The sequence below is a fragment of the Oncorhynchus clarkii genome, chromosome 22 (assembly GCF_045791955.1).
Source record: "Oncorhynchus clarkii lewisi isolate Uvic-CL-2024 chromosome 22, UVic_Ocla_1.0, whole genome shotgun sequence".
In the NCBI taxonomy this organism is placed as follows: Eukaryota; Metazoa; Chordata; class Actinopteri; order Salmoniformes; family Salmonidae; genus Oncorhynchus; species Oncorhynchus clarkii.
The window spans coordinates 5,740,950-5,758,128 of record NC_092168.1 but is presented as its reverse complement, the minus strand read 5'-3'; the positions used below and the strand labels follow the sequence as shown (position 1 = coordinate 5,758,128).

General features: G+C 43.1%; 1 protein-coding gene across 1 annotated transcript in view; it reads left to right on the top strand.

Annotated features, from left to right (window-relative positions):
- Positions 1 to 14,095, top strand: part of LOC139380049 (striated muscle preferentially expressed protein kinase-like) — a 215,872-nt gene extending 201,777 nt beyond the window's left edge. Inside the window, 15 exon segments of the mRNA XM_071122517.1 lie at positions 170 to 342; positions 429 to 455; positions 1,281 to 1,433; positions 1,802 to 1,844; positions 3,181 to 3,249; positions 3,324 to 5,997; positions 6,459 to 6,611; positions 8,757 to 8,889; positions 9,774 to 9,928; positions 10,202 to 10,973; positions 11,491 to 11,730; positions 12,104 to 12,327; positions 12,805 to 12,880; positions 13,236 to 13,385; positions 13,817 to 14,095. Coding sequence (XP_070978618.1) covers positions 170 to 342; positions 429 to 455; positions 1,281 to 1,433; positions 1,802 to 1,844; positions 3,181 to 3,249; positions 3,324 to 5,997; positions 6,459 to 6,611; positions 8,757 to 8,889; positions 9,774 to 9,928; positions 10,202 to 10,973; positions 11,491 to 11,730; positions 12,104 to 12,327; positions 12,805 to 12,880; positions 13,236 to 13,385; positions 13,817 to 14,060 — 5,286 coding nt within the window. The 3' untranslated portion in view covers positions 14,061 to 14,095.
- The last annotated feature ends 3,084 nt before the right edge of the window (positions 14,096 to 17,179 follow it).

Sequence of the window (17,179 nt, the reverse complement as noted above, 5' to 3'; positions counted from 1 at the left end):
AAGAGAGATTTAAAGATATGTCACGAGAGGGATTCTGGTTAGTACTGTGTTTTTTTTTGTTTTGCAGGTGTCCGTTTAAACAAGGAATATATACCCCTGAATACAGTAATTTGTCAATATGATGATCTTTATTCTGAACTCTGACCTCATCTTTTGGGTTTCCCCCTAGCCTGATAACATCCTCATGGCAGACCACCATGGTGATCAAATCCGCATCTGCGATTTCGGAAACGCCATAGAGCTCACACCCGACGAGGCTCAGTACTGCAAATACGGCACACCAGAATTTGTTGCCCCAGAAATTGTCAACCAAACTCCTGTGTCCAAGGCAACTGACATCTGGTAAAAACGCTGAAGGCCATGAAAGTGTTAAAAACTTGATACATATCACAAATGGATCCTCTCTAATTCTCTGCTTTTTCTTCCAGGCCGATTGGAGTCATTACATATCTGTGGTAGGTACATGTTAAATGTGTCTTAAATTTGGTGTGATCCCATAAGATTATTAATTACAACTTAAAACCTCTTGTGACTAGGGGGCACTATTTTCATTTTTGGAAAAATAACGTTCCCAAAGTAAACAGGATATTTTGTCAGGACAAGATGCTAGAATATGCATATAATTGACAGCTTAGGATAGAAAACACTCTAAAGTTTCCAAAACTGTAAAAATATTGTCTGTGAGTATAACAGAACTGATATTGCAGCCAAAAGCCTGAGAAAAGTCCAATCTGGAAGTGCCTCATGTTTTGAAAGCTCTGCGTTCCTATTTAATTTGATTGCTTTTCTGATTTTCGTGACCAAGTTACCTGCTGCTAGCTGGACATAATGCTATGCTAGGCTATCGATAAACTTACACAAATGCTTGTCTTGCTTTGGCTGTAAAGCATATTTTGAAAATCTGAGATGACAGGGTGATTAACAAAAGGCTAAGCTGTGTCTCAATATATTTCACTTGTGCTTTTCATGAATAGGAATATTTTCTAGTAATATTTATGTCCGTTGCGTTATGCTAATTCGTGTCAGTCGATGATTACACTCCCGGATCCGGGATGGGGTGTCACTAGAAGTTATTAAGTATGGATTTATGCATATGCACACTTTACAAGCCAATGGATAAATTAACACCACATATGTAGCTGTTGATTCCTATTTGTATTGCTATGAGAGAGACCCTATCAGACATGCCATCGACCTGCAGTAATATTGGAACGTGGCTCTAGAAATCAGTGAACAATTAGTGAGAGGAAGAGATGTTCACAGGTGTTTCTGCAATTCAGCCTGACTGGAGTGTCTCCGTTTGCTGGAGAGAATGACCAGAGATCCGTGCTCAACATCAGGAACTACAATGTGGCCTTTGAGGAGAGTATGTTCACTGACCTGTGCCGAGAAGCCAAGGGATTCATCATCAAACTGCTGGTGGCAGACAGACTGTGAGTGGCAACTATAGATTTTAACATGTTCAGGCCAAAACTTGAGATGTCCATGTGCTAGTTCAAATTTCAGGTAAATCATGCGTTTGATTGAATACATGTTCAAGACAATTTAAATCAAATCAAATCAAATCAAATCAAATTTATTTATATAGCCCTTCGTACATCAGCTGATATCTCAAAGTGCTGTACAGAAACCCAGCCTAAAACCCCAAACAGCAAGCAATGCAGGTGTAGAAGCACGGTTGCAGTTGTCAAGATAGGATGTGTCTCTTCTAGATTCACGTTTCTTTAGTTCTTATACATTTGTGGGCTTCTTCACCCTCACTAGAAATCAAATGTAAAATGGAATCATGCCATCCCTTTAGGAGGCCTGATACAGAAGAGGGTCTCCGTCATCCATGGTTCAAGGTGAGACATGTAAACTTTGACTCATATGTGACGCACAACACACAATTGCTTCAGGGATCTGTTCTGACTACAGATGCATCATCATATACACTATATATACAAATGTATGTGGACATCCCTTCAAATTAGTGGCTATTTCAGCCACACCCGTTGCTGACAGTTGTATAAAATTGAGCACACAGCATTGCAATCTCCATAGACAAACATTGGTAGTAGAATAGCCATACTGAAGAGCTCAGTGACTTTCAACGTGGCACCGTCATAGGATGTCAACTTTCTAACAAGTCAGATCGTAAAATTTCTGCCCTGCTAGAGCTGTCCCGGTCAACTGTAAGTGCTGTTATTGTGAAGTGGAAACGTCTAGGAGCAACAACGGCTCAGCCGCGAAGTGGTAGGCCCTACAAGCTCACAAGCCCTCAGTTTCAACACACACTACCGAGTTCCAAACAGCCTCTGGAAGCAACGTTAGCACAATAACTGTTTGTCAGGAGCTTCATGAAATGGGTTTCCATGGCAGAGCAGCTTCACACAAGTCTAAGATTACCATGCGCAATGCCAAGTGTCTGCTGAAGTGGTGTAAAGCTCACCACCATTGGACTCTGGAGCAGTTGAAACGTTCTCTGCGTTCTCTGGAGTGATGAATCACGCTTCACCATCTGGCAGTCCGACGGATTAATCTGGGTTTGGCAGATGCCAGGAGAACGCTACCTGCCCCGAATGTATAGTGCCAACTGTAAAGTTTGGCAGAGGAGGAATAATGGTCTGGGGCTATTTTTCATGTTTCGGACTAGGCCCCTTTAGTTCCAGTAAAGGGAAAACTTAATGCTACAGCATACACTAACATTCTAGATGATTATGTGCTTCCAACTTTGCAGCAACAGTTTAGGTAAGGCCCTTTCCTGTTTCAGCATGACAATGCCCCCCATGCACAAAGCGATGTCCAAGCAGAAATGGTATTTCAAGATCGGTGTGGAAGAACTTCACTGGCCTGCACAGAGCCCTGACCTCAACCCCATCAAACACTTTTAGGATGAATTGGAACGCTGACTGTGAGCCAGGCCTATCTCCCAATATCAGTGCCAGACCTCACTAATGCTTTTGTGGCCGAATGGAAGCAAGTCCCCACAGCAATGTTCCAACATCTAGTGGACAGCCTTCCTAGAGGAGTGGAGGCTGTTTTAGCAGCAAAGGGGTGACCAACTCCATATTAATGCCCATGATTTTGGAATGTTGTTCGACGAGCAGGTGTCCACATACTTTTGGTCATGTAGTGTAATTTGGTAAAATATTGAGCAATTTAAAAATTACACATGTTCATCTATTTTTTTTCATACAGACCCTTACCAAGGGGAAGGCAATAAGCACAGAGACCCTCAAGAAGTTTGTGGCGCGCCAAAAGTGGCAGGTTTGTCATCAAAGCTTTTTTTTTTTTATTGAATTGTATCTCCTTCCACCTTATATTTGGTCCGTCTTTTGCAGCGGTCCCTTATCAGCTACAAATCCAAAATGGTCATGAGGCCAATCACTGAGTTGCTGAATGACTCATCCAGCCACATCTCCATCGCTGTTCCCAGACACCTCAATGAGGGCTCACCCCCACCATCATCGTCCTCTGACTCCGACGAAGATATTGACAGGCTGCCCTTCATTCCAATGCCACTCAGTATGGAGTTCTCCGGATCAAGAATGTCTCTAAACGAGATCCAGGAAGGCACAAGCCGGTCAAACGGCACTATTGAAAGTTCAGGGTCAGCAGTCACCCATAGCCAAGAGGCGATGCAGTGTGAATCCATGGGGAAAGAGAAAGAGGCTGGAGATTCCACAGGTAGGGGGCGCGCCAGGAAGAGTTTGACGCAAGAAAATGACAAGGGGTCCTCGGATGAGGAGTTGGCAGAGTTGGCGCAAGTATCTGAGAATGCTAGAAGGCCCTTGTGCAGAGGCTCGAGCTTGGAGTTGGACAAGCAAGAGGGTGGACCCAGAAGGGGGCAGCTGCATAGAGGGGGCTCTGCTGACAGTGCGCTGCTACTCCACATCGTTCCAGAAGATAGAGCAGACAACGAAATCACTGAAAAAGGCGGACAAGTCCTCAGAAAGGCGGTATCCATGGAGTTCCCTAGGAGGAGCGTGAGTCCAGGTCCTCTGAGTCAAGAGGACTATGCTCACAAACTGGAGCTGATGAGGCAGAGGTTGCTCCGAGGTGGCTCTGTGGACAAGAAAATGAGCGGCCTGCGAGGACCCCTGTTGGAGACACTGGGTATGGATGATGGAAAGTGGCGGTCGTCGTTGCTGGAGTGCTACTCGCGTACTACCCGCTTATGGGTTCCTCCATTAACCAAGGCAGTCTCCAGCGACGAGCCCAGAGTGGACGTGCTCAAACCCAAATTCCTTCGCAAGAGCGCCTCCTTCAGTCAAGGAGATGATGCAGAGCCCGTTCCCCTGCACCGACGCACCGGGGTACCACTGGAAATCCCGCTGGCTCAGATAGAGGAGCGAAGGCTAAAGCAGGCCATATCCATGTCTGCTCTCACTGAGCCATTCAATAATGACTCCTGTCCCGTGACTCTCATGGAACCTACCCCTAAACTTCCCACACCAAGCTCAGTGCCTAGGGAACATGAGACGAAAACTAAGATGGAGGAAGAGGACTCATCAATAGACAAGGAGATTAAGACTGAGAAGTCCATTCATCCAAAAACGATGATGGAACCAGAGTACACGGCCCCGAGGGAGCCTATCCCTCCTTGGAGGGAGTATAGCCCTCCTGTGAGGGTTCTTAAATTAGAGGAACAAATGAAGAAAGATAAAGAAGAGATTGAGGAAAATGAGACTGTTCCTGTTGTTGAAGAAAAAGCTAGGGAAGTTGAAGAAGTACACAAAGAAGTACAAAAAGAAGTAAAAAAAGTAGAAAAGGAACTGAAGGCACAAGTGAAATCTTCTAAGATGGTCATTACTACAAGTTCTAATAGGGTCACGCCAGCACCAGCATCTTCAAGCGCACCAGCAAATGTTATGACTCCCTCTCCACCTGCCCTAACTGTGCTCCCAGATGGTAGGACCTCTGCGTACACTAGTATAATGCAGACCATCATGGTCCCCTTGCTTCAGCCCCTAGTTAGCCCTCTGTTAGCAGACTCCACCCCTGTGGTTGTTCCAGTCCCTGTGCAAGCCCCATTTCTAGCACCAACATTTATAAAAACACCTACATCTGTCCCGGGCCCAACAAAGCCAGTCACTCTGCTATCCACACCAGGGGAACAGCCTGCAGTCTATTCAAGGGTGGCATCCCCCGAGCCCAAGGAACCGAGTCCACCCAAGGTTTCCCCATGCACTACACCACAGTCTGAGCTCTCGCCAGTGGGACAAATCCTCTACGGCATTGCCTCTGAGGAAGTATTTGAGGCCCGCTTCAAAAAGCGTGAGTATTCTCTAAAGCGAGGCCTGCAACTTCTCAACTGGTCAAAGCCTGAGAATAAACCAGTAGCCTCTTTGGACTCTGCCAAGTCAGGCGAAGATGTATACTGCCCTGGGCCCATTGGAGCGCCGTTTGTGTTTGTCCCCAGGAGACTGGAGGAGAAATCCAAGTCTGTGCAGGATCTCTGCGAGACCCAGAAGGACGAAGGCTTTATGAGAAGGCTTTCCATGCATCTCAAGAGGACTCCTTCAACCGAAAGCAAGGAAGAAAAGCCCAAGGAGGAAGAACCAGTGACTCCCAGGCGCCGGCTCTCCTGGGCTCTCCGCAGCCGAAGAGGATCCCATTCCCAGGAGAGGAAGGAGGTGGAGACGATGAGGATGGATGGGGGAATAGAAGCCGAGGCGGAGCAGGAGGACAAGGAGCCGGAAAAGCCCAACGAGTCACCGGTTATGGCCATGCGTAGGAAGATCGAATCGACGGTGTCCAGGATATCCAGGAGGATCCGCAGCGCCTCTGAGGAGCGAAGGATAGCGTCCGAGGAAAGGGAATCCAACAAGCCAGAGAGCAAGAAGACACCCCTGTTCTCCATTATGCACAGGTCGACTTCTGAGGGACGTAGCCTAAAGAGTATGTCTGGATCCGGTATCCCTCAAAACCAGCTGGCTTCTCAGTCAGGCACCGGAACCTCCTCAGAGTCCATGGAATCTATGTTCAGCATCAAGTCGGAGAGAGCATCCAAGGGTACGAGACTTCTTTGCCTTGAAAATGTTCAATCAAACATAGAAATAACATTTATTTTGAATTAACATGTTCCCCCTGCACCTGAAAAGGTCATATGTGTTAATTTCAAGATGATTACTTAGCAGAATTAGACTAAATGTAATTTTAACAATGAAAAGGTGCATTTTCACCGCACAGACACAATGTCACTATTATGTGGTGCTTGAATCCAATTTTAAGGATGCAGGTTCATTTGAGAACTGGTAAATGTAAGAGACTCAAAACACATTTTTTTTTATAATTATGCAAACCTTCCCACATCCTTCCTCAAGCAAACCTTTGTTCTTACGTACTGAGATGACATACAAGAAAACAAAAAACAAACTTCCAATAGAGGCTTCACTTTGTGTGCTAACCTCACCTTTTTCTTCGTTACTATTTCTGTTGATTTCAGTTTGAGTTATATTTGTTCCCTCCAGCAGGGGCAGAGGTAGGAAGGAGGTCCCGATGGGACCATTGGGGCCTAACCAGTGCTAGCAAGAAGGGCAAGATGGTATCGGAGTCTCACATCCCCACGGCTATTGCCAGAGAGAATGACACCCTAAGCTCCCGCTTGTACACCAGACTGGCATCTGGTAATCCTTAAAGCCCTTAATTTCTTGAAATTATTCCCAATGAAAATATTTAATATTGGTTTCCTTACCCTGTAAGCAGTCAGCAGTCAGTGGACAAGGAGAAACAGCAATCCATGATGATGCCTTGGTTTTGTTTACCTGGCTGCTGTCGCTAAATGCTAACTTTAGCAATTGTGTCCAAAAACAATACCTGTCAATGTCCCCCAAATTAGCATATGTTAAATATCAAACCAAAATCATCCCTAAGTGTCTGAAATTGATTATGCAGTGCAATTCATTTGATTTGAACTTTCCTGATTTCTGCAGTATTGCATTGGCCCAAGCAAGCAACAACACCACTGAACTCCTCCCCCTGAGTATGAGTACTGCCTGTTGTCAACGTGTCAGTGTAGTTAATTAGCTAGGTTAATATAAGCTCACCTGGCTAGTTGTAGCAACATCCCTTCTACAAATTGAATTTGGAGGCGTGGAGAATAACTGCTACAATACCAGATTAGCTAATGGTAAATCAGTCACAGTTAGATAATCAAGCTAGCTATTGAAGTGCATTTGTTCAAGATTGTATATACAGTGCCTTCGGAAGGTTTTCAGACCCCTTGACTTTTCCCACATGTTGTTACATTACAGCCTTATACTAATTTCCTCAGCAAAGTGAAAACAGGTTTTCTTAAATTTTTGCAAATGTATAAAAAACAAAAAACAGAAATACATTATTTACTTAAGTATTCAGACCCTTTGCAATGAGACTCGAAATTGAGCTAAGGTGCATTTTGTTTCCGTTGATCATCCTTGAGATGTTTCCACAACTTGATTGGAGTCCACCTGTGTTAAGTTCAATTGATTGGACATGATTTGGAAAGGCACACACCTGACTAAGGTCCCACAGTTGACAGTGCTTGTCAAGCAAAAACCAAGGCATGAGGTTGAAGAAATTGTATGTAGAGCTCCAAGACATGATTGTGTCAAGGCACAGATCTGGGGAAGGGTACTAAAAAATGTCTGCAGCATTGAAGGTCCCCAAGAAAACAGTGGCCTCCATCATTCTTAAATGGAAGATGTTTGGAACCACAAAGACTCTTCCTAGAGCTAGATTCCAGACGGAAGCCACTCCTCAGTGAAAGGCACATGACAGCCTGCTTGGAGATTGCCAAAATGAACCTAAACACTTTAGGTGATGAAAACTTGCTCCAGAGTGCTCAGGACCTCAGACGGGGGTGAATATTCACCTTCCAACAGCTAAGACAATACAGGAGCGGCTTCGGAACAAGTCTCTGAATGTCCTTGAGTGACCCAGCCAGAGCCCGGACTTGAACCCGATCGAACATCTCTGGAGAGATCTGAAAATAGCTGTGCAGCGATGCTCCCCATCCAACCTGACAGAGCTTGAGAGGATCTGCAGAGAAGAATCGGAGAAACTCCCCAAATACAGGTGTGCCAAGCTTTTAGTGTCATACCCAAGAAGTCTCAAGGCTGTAATCACTGTCAAAGGTGGTTTAATTAATTAGGGATAGGTGTCCAGCTAGCGGGACACCAGCCGACAACATCCGGTGAAATTGGATGTGCAATTCATATTGGGTGAGCAATTCATATAAATAATCGTAATATTAAACATTCATGAACATACAAGTATCTTATATAATTTAAAAGCTTAATCCTTATGTAAATGTGATATTTCCATGTATTTTTATTTTATATAAATTAGAAAAAAAAAATGTTTTTGTGGGGAGAGAATCTCTCTCTCTGTGTGTGTGTGAGTGAGTGAGTGAGTGAGTGAGTGAGTGAGAGGGGGGGGGGGGTGGTGGAGAAAGACAAAAAGACAGAGAAAATTATTATTATTTCATTGTTATTTCTTGGTTTTCTATATGACAATGTTTCACTTTCTATTATTTAGGTGTGGATAGACCCCTTGACCAGCACAGCAACTAACCTACTCTAGTTTAGCGAAAATTCATTTTGAATTCTGTTACTTCACAAAATGATACTAAATTAATTACCATCAACTTTATATGAATCTATCTTTAGACAAACTCTCTCGCAACTGGAAATCTTCTTTACCTGAGGCATTATATTAGGCATAACGCATTTATTGATTTGGATTGAATAGGATTGAGTTGCAATGATGATAATACCTTTCTGCCCTCATAGGTTTACCCAATCGTCCTGGGACTCCTGAGGTTCCCCAGCGCTATAAGAACACTGCCCTGGTCCTCTGGAAGCCCTCAGACAGTATGCCCCCCTGCACCTACTCTCTGGAGAGAAAAGCAGAGGGTGAGTCATGGTGACCCAAACCACCCCCTCGCCCCTACCAACTCTCTCAGAGGGCCATCCGTTGTCAACTGTTGCTGAAAAAACTGAGGGAGACTTTCAGAGAGTGGCGAGGAGATCAATAAACTCATCAACTTCAGGACACATTTGTGACTTGAATGATGCAATTTATGTTCCAGATTCAAATAATAAAACAAAAATGAAATTCAAATGAACAAATTCCAATATACAATATATAAATGTACAATATAGAAACCTCTGTAACAGTTAACCATTTCATTTGGGAGGTGTTGTGTCAAGCTTTGAAATCCGATAAAAACAAATGCACATAAAATATAATTAGGCACGCCTCTCAATTCTTTTGTATGAAATTGCGCAAACTCCAAATATATTGCGGAGCATGTTGGGATACCCCTTCCCTCTGGAGCCCGCAGCCTTGCTTGCTTGGCTAAAGTAGCTATCAATCTAATTAGCCCCTAGACCCTCAATCATTTTCACTGTCTCAGCTTTGGGACACTTCTGTATATGGCGGAGGTACGCGTGGACTCGCAAATGTATAGCCGAAGGGTGGGGGAAGGGGGTGATTTGGGATTCAGCCACACTCACACACTACTTTGTTAGTATAATTTCAAAGCCATACTGTCCAAATGCAGTTGTAACATACGCCAAATGTATGTAGTCCAACGCACTACTTCCCTCTTGTGGTCGTTAGCAATATTGCAGTGCTGTTCTGTTCAATCACTGACAGACATCACAGTTGTATTACCCCAATGATTCATGCAACTTCTTTCCATGGCCTTGTTCTCTCACAATGATTGAAATGTGTCTTTCTTAATTATATATTAAAATGAACACATGAAAATATGTCTATGGTCTTTCTCCCCCAGCTGAGAGTAGCTGGCTCATCGTGGCCACAGGAGTGGCTGACTGCTACTACAATGTGGTTGACTTGCCAGGAGAGGGCATCTTCAGGTTTAGAGTGGCGTGTGTGAACAAGGCAGGCCAAGGACCCTACAGTAACCTTTCAGAGATAGAGTGCCTAGACGCTTCAGGTATGTACTACTTTCTAGTGAATAACTATTAGTAATATGAATAGATAAAAATCACATTGTATGACAGAAATCACATTGAGTGTTTCTGTGGTTTAAATGTTTGCACACATGTACACTATGATGTGCTTGAGAAACCTGGAGATTGACAAACTCCTGTAAACTCTTATTCTCTCCATCAAATATGAAAGTGTCATAGAAAAGTATAATTTTTTTATATCATTGTACGAGAGGGAAAAAAGTGACACTAAAAACGGTGTTATTCTGAATCAACAGTGCCAACAAAATGCAGTGGATCAGTCGTTGTGAAGACAGTCCCTGCAGCACCAGTGGTCAAAACGTCAACAATGACCGTCCCCTCCTTGAAGCCTGCGCCTAGTAAAGGGGTGCACCCCGCCCCATATTCTGCCCCATTCAGAGAGACCCCGTCTGCCTCCGCTTCCTCTTCTGCTGTACTACCGGCCAAGCCTATCGCTACTATCCCCGCCTCTAAACCTATTGATTCCAAACCCATAGTCCCTCAGACCCCAACCAGCGCTGCTTCCACCCCCATGATTATTAGTGAGGTCCCATCCTACCTGGCCATCCCTGAGATCCAAAGCCTGCTTCCGGCTCAGCACGCCCCAGCCCCGGCCAAAGCCAAGACCCTCCACATCAACGTCACGAAACCTACACCGTCTCAACCAGCAATCATAACCAAGCTCACTCCCCCTATCGTTCTCCCCAAACCCCAAAGTCCCGTCAATATCGTCTCGCCCATGATTAAGACCCCGCCCCCACTTGTGGCCCCTCTGCCCGCCGTCTGTAAACCCATTTTGTCTGTGCCCATGTATGCACCAATACTGGCTGCCACACCTCGCGCCACACCCGCCATCTCATCCCCAGTCATGCTAATTTCCAGCACGAGTCCAGTAGGGGAGGGTGGGGTTACACCCACACGTATGACGCCGTCAGGATGCAGAACGGCCTTGGGTGGACGACCTAGTGAGAGCACCCTGCGCCAGGGAGTGCCCCAGAAACCATACACCTTCATGGATGAGAAGGCCAGGTAAAGGAAGCATAGAAAATGAAATGTTCACAATGCTCCCACTGTGATGTGCTGAGGGATTAGGCTCCCACAGTGGTTTAATGAACTGTGTAACCTATGCAAGAAAGTAACCCAATCAAACAGCTGCATAGATTTGAGTTTTCTATTCAATATTGTGCAATTTCAGGATTATAACATTGAATGGGGTTATGACTGTGAAGGAAACAGTGTAGACATCAACTTCTTTCATATTTTAGAGACGGTATTTCCCTCAAGACTGTCTTACCATAATATTATTGTTATTAATTATTGTATTTTTTATGCATCCCACTGAAAATGGACCTTTCTATAATTCAGTTAGAATTACTATTGAGTCAGGTGTAATGTTGATAAATTTAGAGAGACATCATATATTATAAGCCTTATTAAAAATAAATTTTAAAGGTTTGTACACTCATAACAGCTTATAAAACACAATACCTGAAGGCTTTTAAAAAAGTGTCACCTCAAGATTGTTTTCTCTTTGTTTGTCTTAAAGGGGCCGCTTCGGCGTGATCCGAGAATGTAGAGAGAACGCCACAGGCAACCTGTTCATGGCTAAGATCGTGCCCTACGAGACAGACAACAAACAGACGGTGCTGCAGGAGTACAACATCCTCAAGTCCCTCCACCACGATAAGATCATGGCTCTGCACGAGGCCTACATCACGCCCCGCTATCTAGTGCTCATCTCAGAGTGCTGCAGTGGGAAAGAGCTCATCTACAGCCTTATCGACAGGTCAGACAGCACAAATCCTTAGGTGTACCAACTTATGGAAATAAATGGAATATTTCTGTTATATATTTTTGTACGTGATGATTGCTTTTGCTCTGTATAGTGTTCCTGGGTCAGAGTTGGGGTCAATTCCATCAAATTTTGTAATTGAAAAGCAATTTACCATCGAGGACCACTTTGGAAATTAGTGTTTCAATTAAGTGCTATCCTCTGAGAATGCAATGCACATCTTGTAGAATTATTTTTTACCCAAATTAATTCAATTCAAATCAAATTACAGGAATTTGGAATTTCAGTTAACTTCCTCAATTGACAGAATTGAAATTAAATTGACCCTTTCATCCTTTGTTGTCCCTCTTGTCCCCCCACCCCCCAGATTCCGCTACTCAGAGGATGACGTGGTGGGCTACATCATTCAGGTTCTGCAAGGTTTGGACTACCTGCACAACCGCCGCATCCTTCACTTAGACATCAAGCCGGAGAACATCATCATCACATACATGAACATGGTGAAGATCATAGACTTTGGAAGCGCCCAGAACTTTGACCCACTCTTCCTCAAGCAGTTCAGCCCTCCTGTTGGAACTCTGGAGTATATGTGTAAGTCGTGAGGATTATCTAAATCGCGGCGTCTCAACCCATTCCTGAGGGTTGAAACACAGGGGCTGAATATTTTTATTTTAGCAACTTATCAATAAAACATGTATAATAGGAAATCCTTGTGTATAAGAATATTTATTGAAGGTGAAAACTTGTAAACTTGGGCAATATGAACATTTTCAAACATATTAAAATGTGTTCTGTGCAGCCAATGCTCTGTAGTCCACCGCTCTGTCTCTGTGGCACAATGCCGACACAGACAGTAAGAGTCAGCTTATAATACCATGTATAGATGCACAGAGCGATAAATAGATTATGATCTAATCATACTTGATCAATTAATCATATGTTAATACCAGGTATGTAAACACACCTTAATTGTGTCCCTTTATGTGTCCTCCTATAGCTGAATGCCCAGACATTATCTCCCTAACCTTTCCCTAACCTTTTTTTATTTTTCCTAACCTTTCCCTAAAGCTCCCGAGATGTTGAAGGGGGATGTGGTGGGCCCTCCGGCTGACATTTGGAGTGTGGGCGTGTTGACCTTCATCATGTGAGTACGAGCAAGGCTTTGGGCCAATGCCACTTGAACACATTTGAACTCAAGCCAATTCCCAGTTCATTCAAACCATACCATTCATGACTGTCAATAGTCTTCTTACAGTTCTGTAAGGGTGTTATTTAATTAATTAATTAACTTTCACTTAATTTCCTGAGTTGACTGAGCTGAAACGGAAATGACAATAAAGTGCGGCCATCTACACAGTGTTACAGCTGGACAACTTTATTTAAAGTGAATTTAAATATCTAAAATCACAAATTGTTACACATTAATCTTTGACTGTGTTAATTTGTTTATTTTAAGTGCTCTGTCAAACCTATTCCAAACCCATTTCAAATGTTTTCAGGCTGAGCGGCAGGTTGCCTTTCATGGAGAATGATCCACAGGAGACTGAAGCCAGAATCTTGGCAGCCAAGTTTGATGTGGGAAAACTCTACCAGAACGTGTCTCAAAGTGCCTCTCTGTTTTTTAAAAAGGTCCTCTGTAGTTACCCTTGGTAAGCGATAATTGATACCAATTAAGTGCCGTTTTCTTTTGATGAATTGGTCAATTAATTATATTATGTACTGTCCGCACTAACATTGGCAAGTTCTTATTTGTCTTTGACATATCAATAAAGTAGGGGGACAACTACTTTCTCACCGCTGCATCTTACTCACCGGAAAAATTACAAATCATTGGATGTTGTTAACTTGATCTATACACATATTTTGCTGCCATTGATAGATAGTGCAAGATTGAGGAATTTAAGTCCTCACACCTACACCCGTTCAACATTGCTGCCAATGGCTGCCATAGCCCGTAATGAATGAATGAATGATAGAATTTGTATTTTTCTGTCGTATCGCATTTATTATCAGTCCCTTGTGGGATAGTTTGTGATTTTGAGTTGGCGCTGCTTGACCCTGGGAGTGACCTCTGTTTCAGGGCCCGTCCTTCCATCAAGGACTGCTACAACAACTCATGGCTCCAGGACGCCTACCTGATGCGGCTGCGGCGGCAAACCCTCACCTTTACCACCACACGCCTCAAGGACTACCTGGACAAGCAGCAGAAGCTGCGGGCGGGTGTGGCCACCAAGCACAAGGTCCTCCTTCGGTCGTACCAAAGCTCATCCCAGTCCCCCACCAGCCCTATACCCCCATCTCCCATGACACCGGTCACACAGTGAGCACGGCTTCATGTTTCAAATGCATGAAGGCAGGAGCTGTTGCATGAAAGGAGGTGCCTAATCTATATGAGAAAGGTCCTAGGATCAAGCCCCGAACAACCCCCTTGGCCCCCTAACCTGGTGAGATGAGTTGTGAGTTTAGCTTTTCAGACAAATGGACATAAAATCACAAAATCCAGCAATGGTTCGAGATATTAACAACCTCTCTGCCTCCACCATAGAGTCCCTACAGAGAATGTTCTTGTAATGAGACAATAACAGAATAGTTATTTGTGTATTTCATGGTGTGATACATGTTTCTCAAGGGCTGGATGCCAGCTCAAAGTTCCAAACCTCTGCTCTCTCTTTTTAATACTCACAAGCTCGTAATTGTTTTATCTAAACCTCTTGTATCCAAGTATCTTGTATCTTCTCTTAACATCTAGTACATGTGTAATTTTATCTTTGAGCATTTTCGAGCTATGAATACAGTGCAGAAGATGTCCAAACTGATGCGTAAAGGTGCATAGCTTTCTGTAAGCATGAACGAGGCCACTGTACTATATACTGTAGGCTACAAACACGAAGGACTCTTAAGGCTACTTTCAGATTGACGCTTTATTCCTTTTAGAAAGCAATAGTATTTGCTTTACATGTGTGCTCCTTTGCACTTTTTATCGATTGCCACTTTTATCCATGCATTTTCCTAATTTCACCATTCGTTTTGCTATAGCTTATCATATTAGAGGTTTCATTAGTGAATTATCACTGATCAATGATTTGGAGAAAACTAAACCACGATCGTTCTCCCAGCATGTCACATTCTTTCATTTGGTAATGTTTAGGCCTATACTAAAGGTTATTTACAATACAAGATTACAAATAATATAAAGACGCATGCAAACATCAATGCCTAAATATCACCTGTCCAGGCCTGTTTGGTTGAATGCGATGCACCATTCGGAGATGCAATTTGTAGTTACTCTGTAACTTAACATGTTTCTGTTTCTACTCTGTGCATTAGGGCCTGTCATTTGTATTTATACTGTGCATTAATTGTACACACATCCAGATAATTAGCTCGTTTGTGTGGTGACTGTCAGGGATGGGAGATTCTCTGAATATTTATTACTACGGCTGTGGACAGATCGAGGTTATTGGGACAGTAGCCTATTATGTCTTATATCGCTGGGTAACAAACAAAGGTTGTAATGATGAGAGTATAAAACTATTGACTATAAACTTGTGCTGTTTTCTGTTGATTTAAACAGCTTGTGTCATAAGGGGAGGTCCAAGGCAGGTTGGATTAATTTGCATACAGGACGGGACCAGAGAACCTGGTCACAATATTGAATTGACGTGGGCAGATGAGACACATTTTATTCCTATGTGTAGGCGTAACAAATCTCGATCAGATATTGGGTCATCTTGATTGGATGACGACAACCACATGTTAATGCAATGTGTAACCACAGCTTTTTACTGTAAGAATGCATATGATTGCAAACTATTCATCAGTTATTCATAATGCAGGTCCTCACCTTTAAATTAGGATGATGCTTGGAGAAAGAATGTATTTTTGTTTTGGGTATATTGCCAAATGGTTACTTACTCAGAAAATAAATGTATGTAGGTGAATGTCACATCCACGCAGATTAAGTAAATGTTAATTTATGAAACTGTTAGGTTTCACTTTTTTTTTTTTTACATTTTGTTAATCGATTATAAGTTTTGCTATCTTCGTTATCAAACATTGAAACAGTATATATAACAAAATATATTTATTGTGTAGATAGAGTACCAGTTAGAAGTTCCTTTTTTGGTTACTACATGATTCCATACAATGCCTTGCAAAAGTATTCAACCCAATTTGCGTTTTTCCTATTTTGTTGCATTACAACCTGTAATTTAAATGGATTTTTATTTGGATTTCATGTAATGGACATACACAAAAGAGTCCAAATTGGTGAAGTGAAATGAAAAATAATAACTTGTTAAAAACAATAATGTTTTTATTAAATGGAAACGTGGTGCGTGCTATCAATCCCCTAAATAAGATCTGGTGCAACCAATTACCTTCAGAAGTCACATTATGAGTTAAATAAAGTCCACCTGTATGCAATCTAAGTGTCACAAAGATCTCAGTATATATACACCTGTTTTGAAAGGCCCCAGAGTCTGCAACACCACTAAACAAGGGGCACCACCAAGCAAGCAACACTATGAAGACCAAGGAGCTCTTCAAACAGGTCAGGTACAACCTTGTGGAGAAGTACAGATCAGGGTTGGGTTATAAAAAAATATGAGAAACTTTGAACATCCCATGGAGCACCATTAAATCCATTATTTTAAGAATGGAAAGTATATGGCACCAGAACAAACCTGCCAAGAGAGGGCCACCCACCAAAACTCACGGACCAGGCAAGGAGGGCATTATTCAAAGAGCCAACAAAGAGACCAAAGATAACCCTGAAGGAGCTGCAAAGCTCCACTTTAAGCCGTACACTCCACAGAGCTGGGCTTTACGGAAGAGTGGCCAGAAAAAAAATATCAAACATGTTCGGTGTTTGCCAAAAGGCGTGTGGGAGACTCCCCAAACATGTGGAGGAAGATACTGGTCAGATGAGACTAAAATTGAGCTTTTTGGCAATCAAGATAAATGCTATGTCTGGCGTAAACCCAACACCTCTCATCACCCCGAGAACCTCATCCCCACAGTGAAGCATAGTGGTGGCAGCATCATGCTGTAGGGATGTTTTTCATTGGCAGGGACTGGGAAACTGGTCAGAATTGAAGGAATGATGGATGGAGCTAAATGCAAGGAAATTCTTGAGGGAAACCTGCTTCAGTCTTCCAGAGATTTGAGACTGGGATGGAGGTTCACCTTCCAACAGGACAATGACCCTAAGCATACTGCTAAAGCAACACTTGACTGGTTTAAGGGGAAACATTTAAATGTCTTGGAATTGCCTAGTCAAAGCCCAGACCTCAATCCAATTGAGAATCTGTTGTATGACTTAAAGATTGCTGTACACCAGTGGAACCCATCCAACTTGAAGGAGCTGGAGCAGTTTTGTCTTGTAGAATGGGCAAAAATCCCAGTGGCTAGATGTGCCAAGCTTATAAAGACATACCCCAAG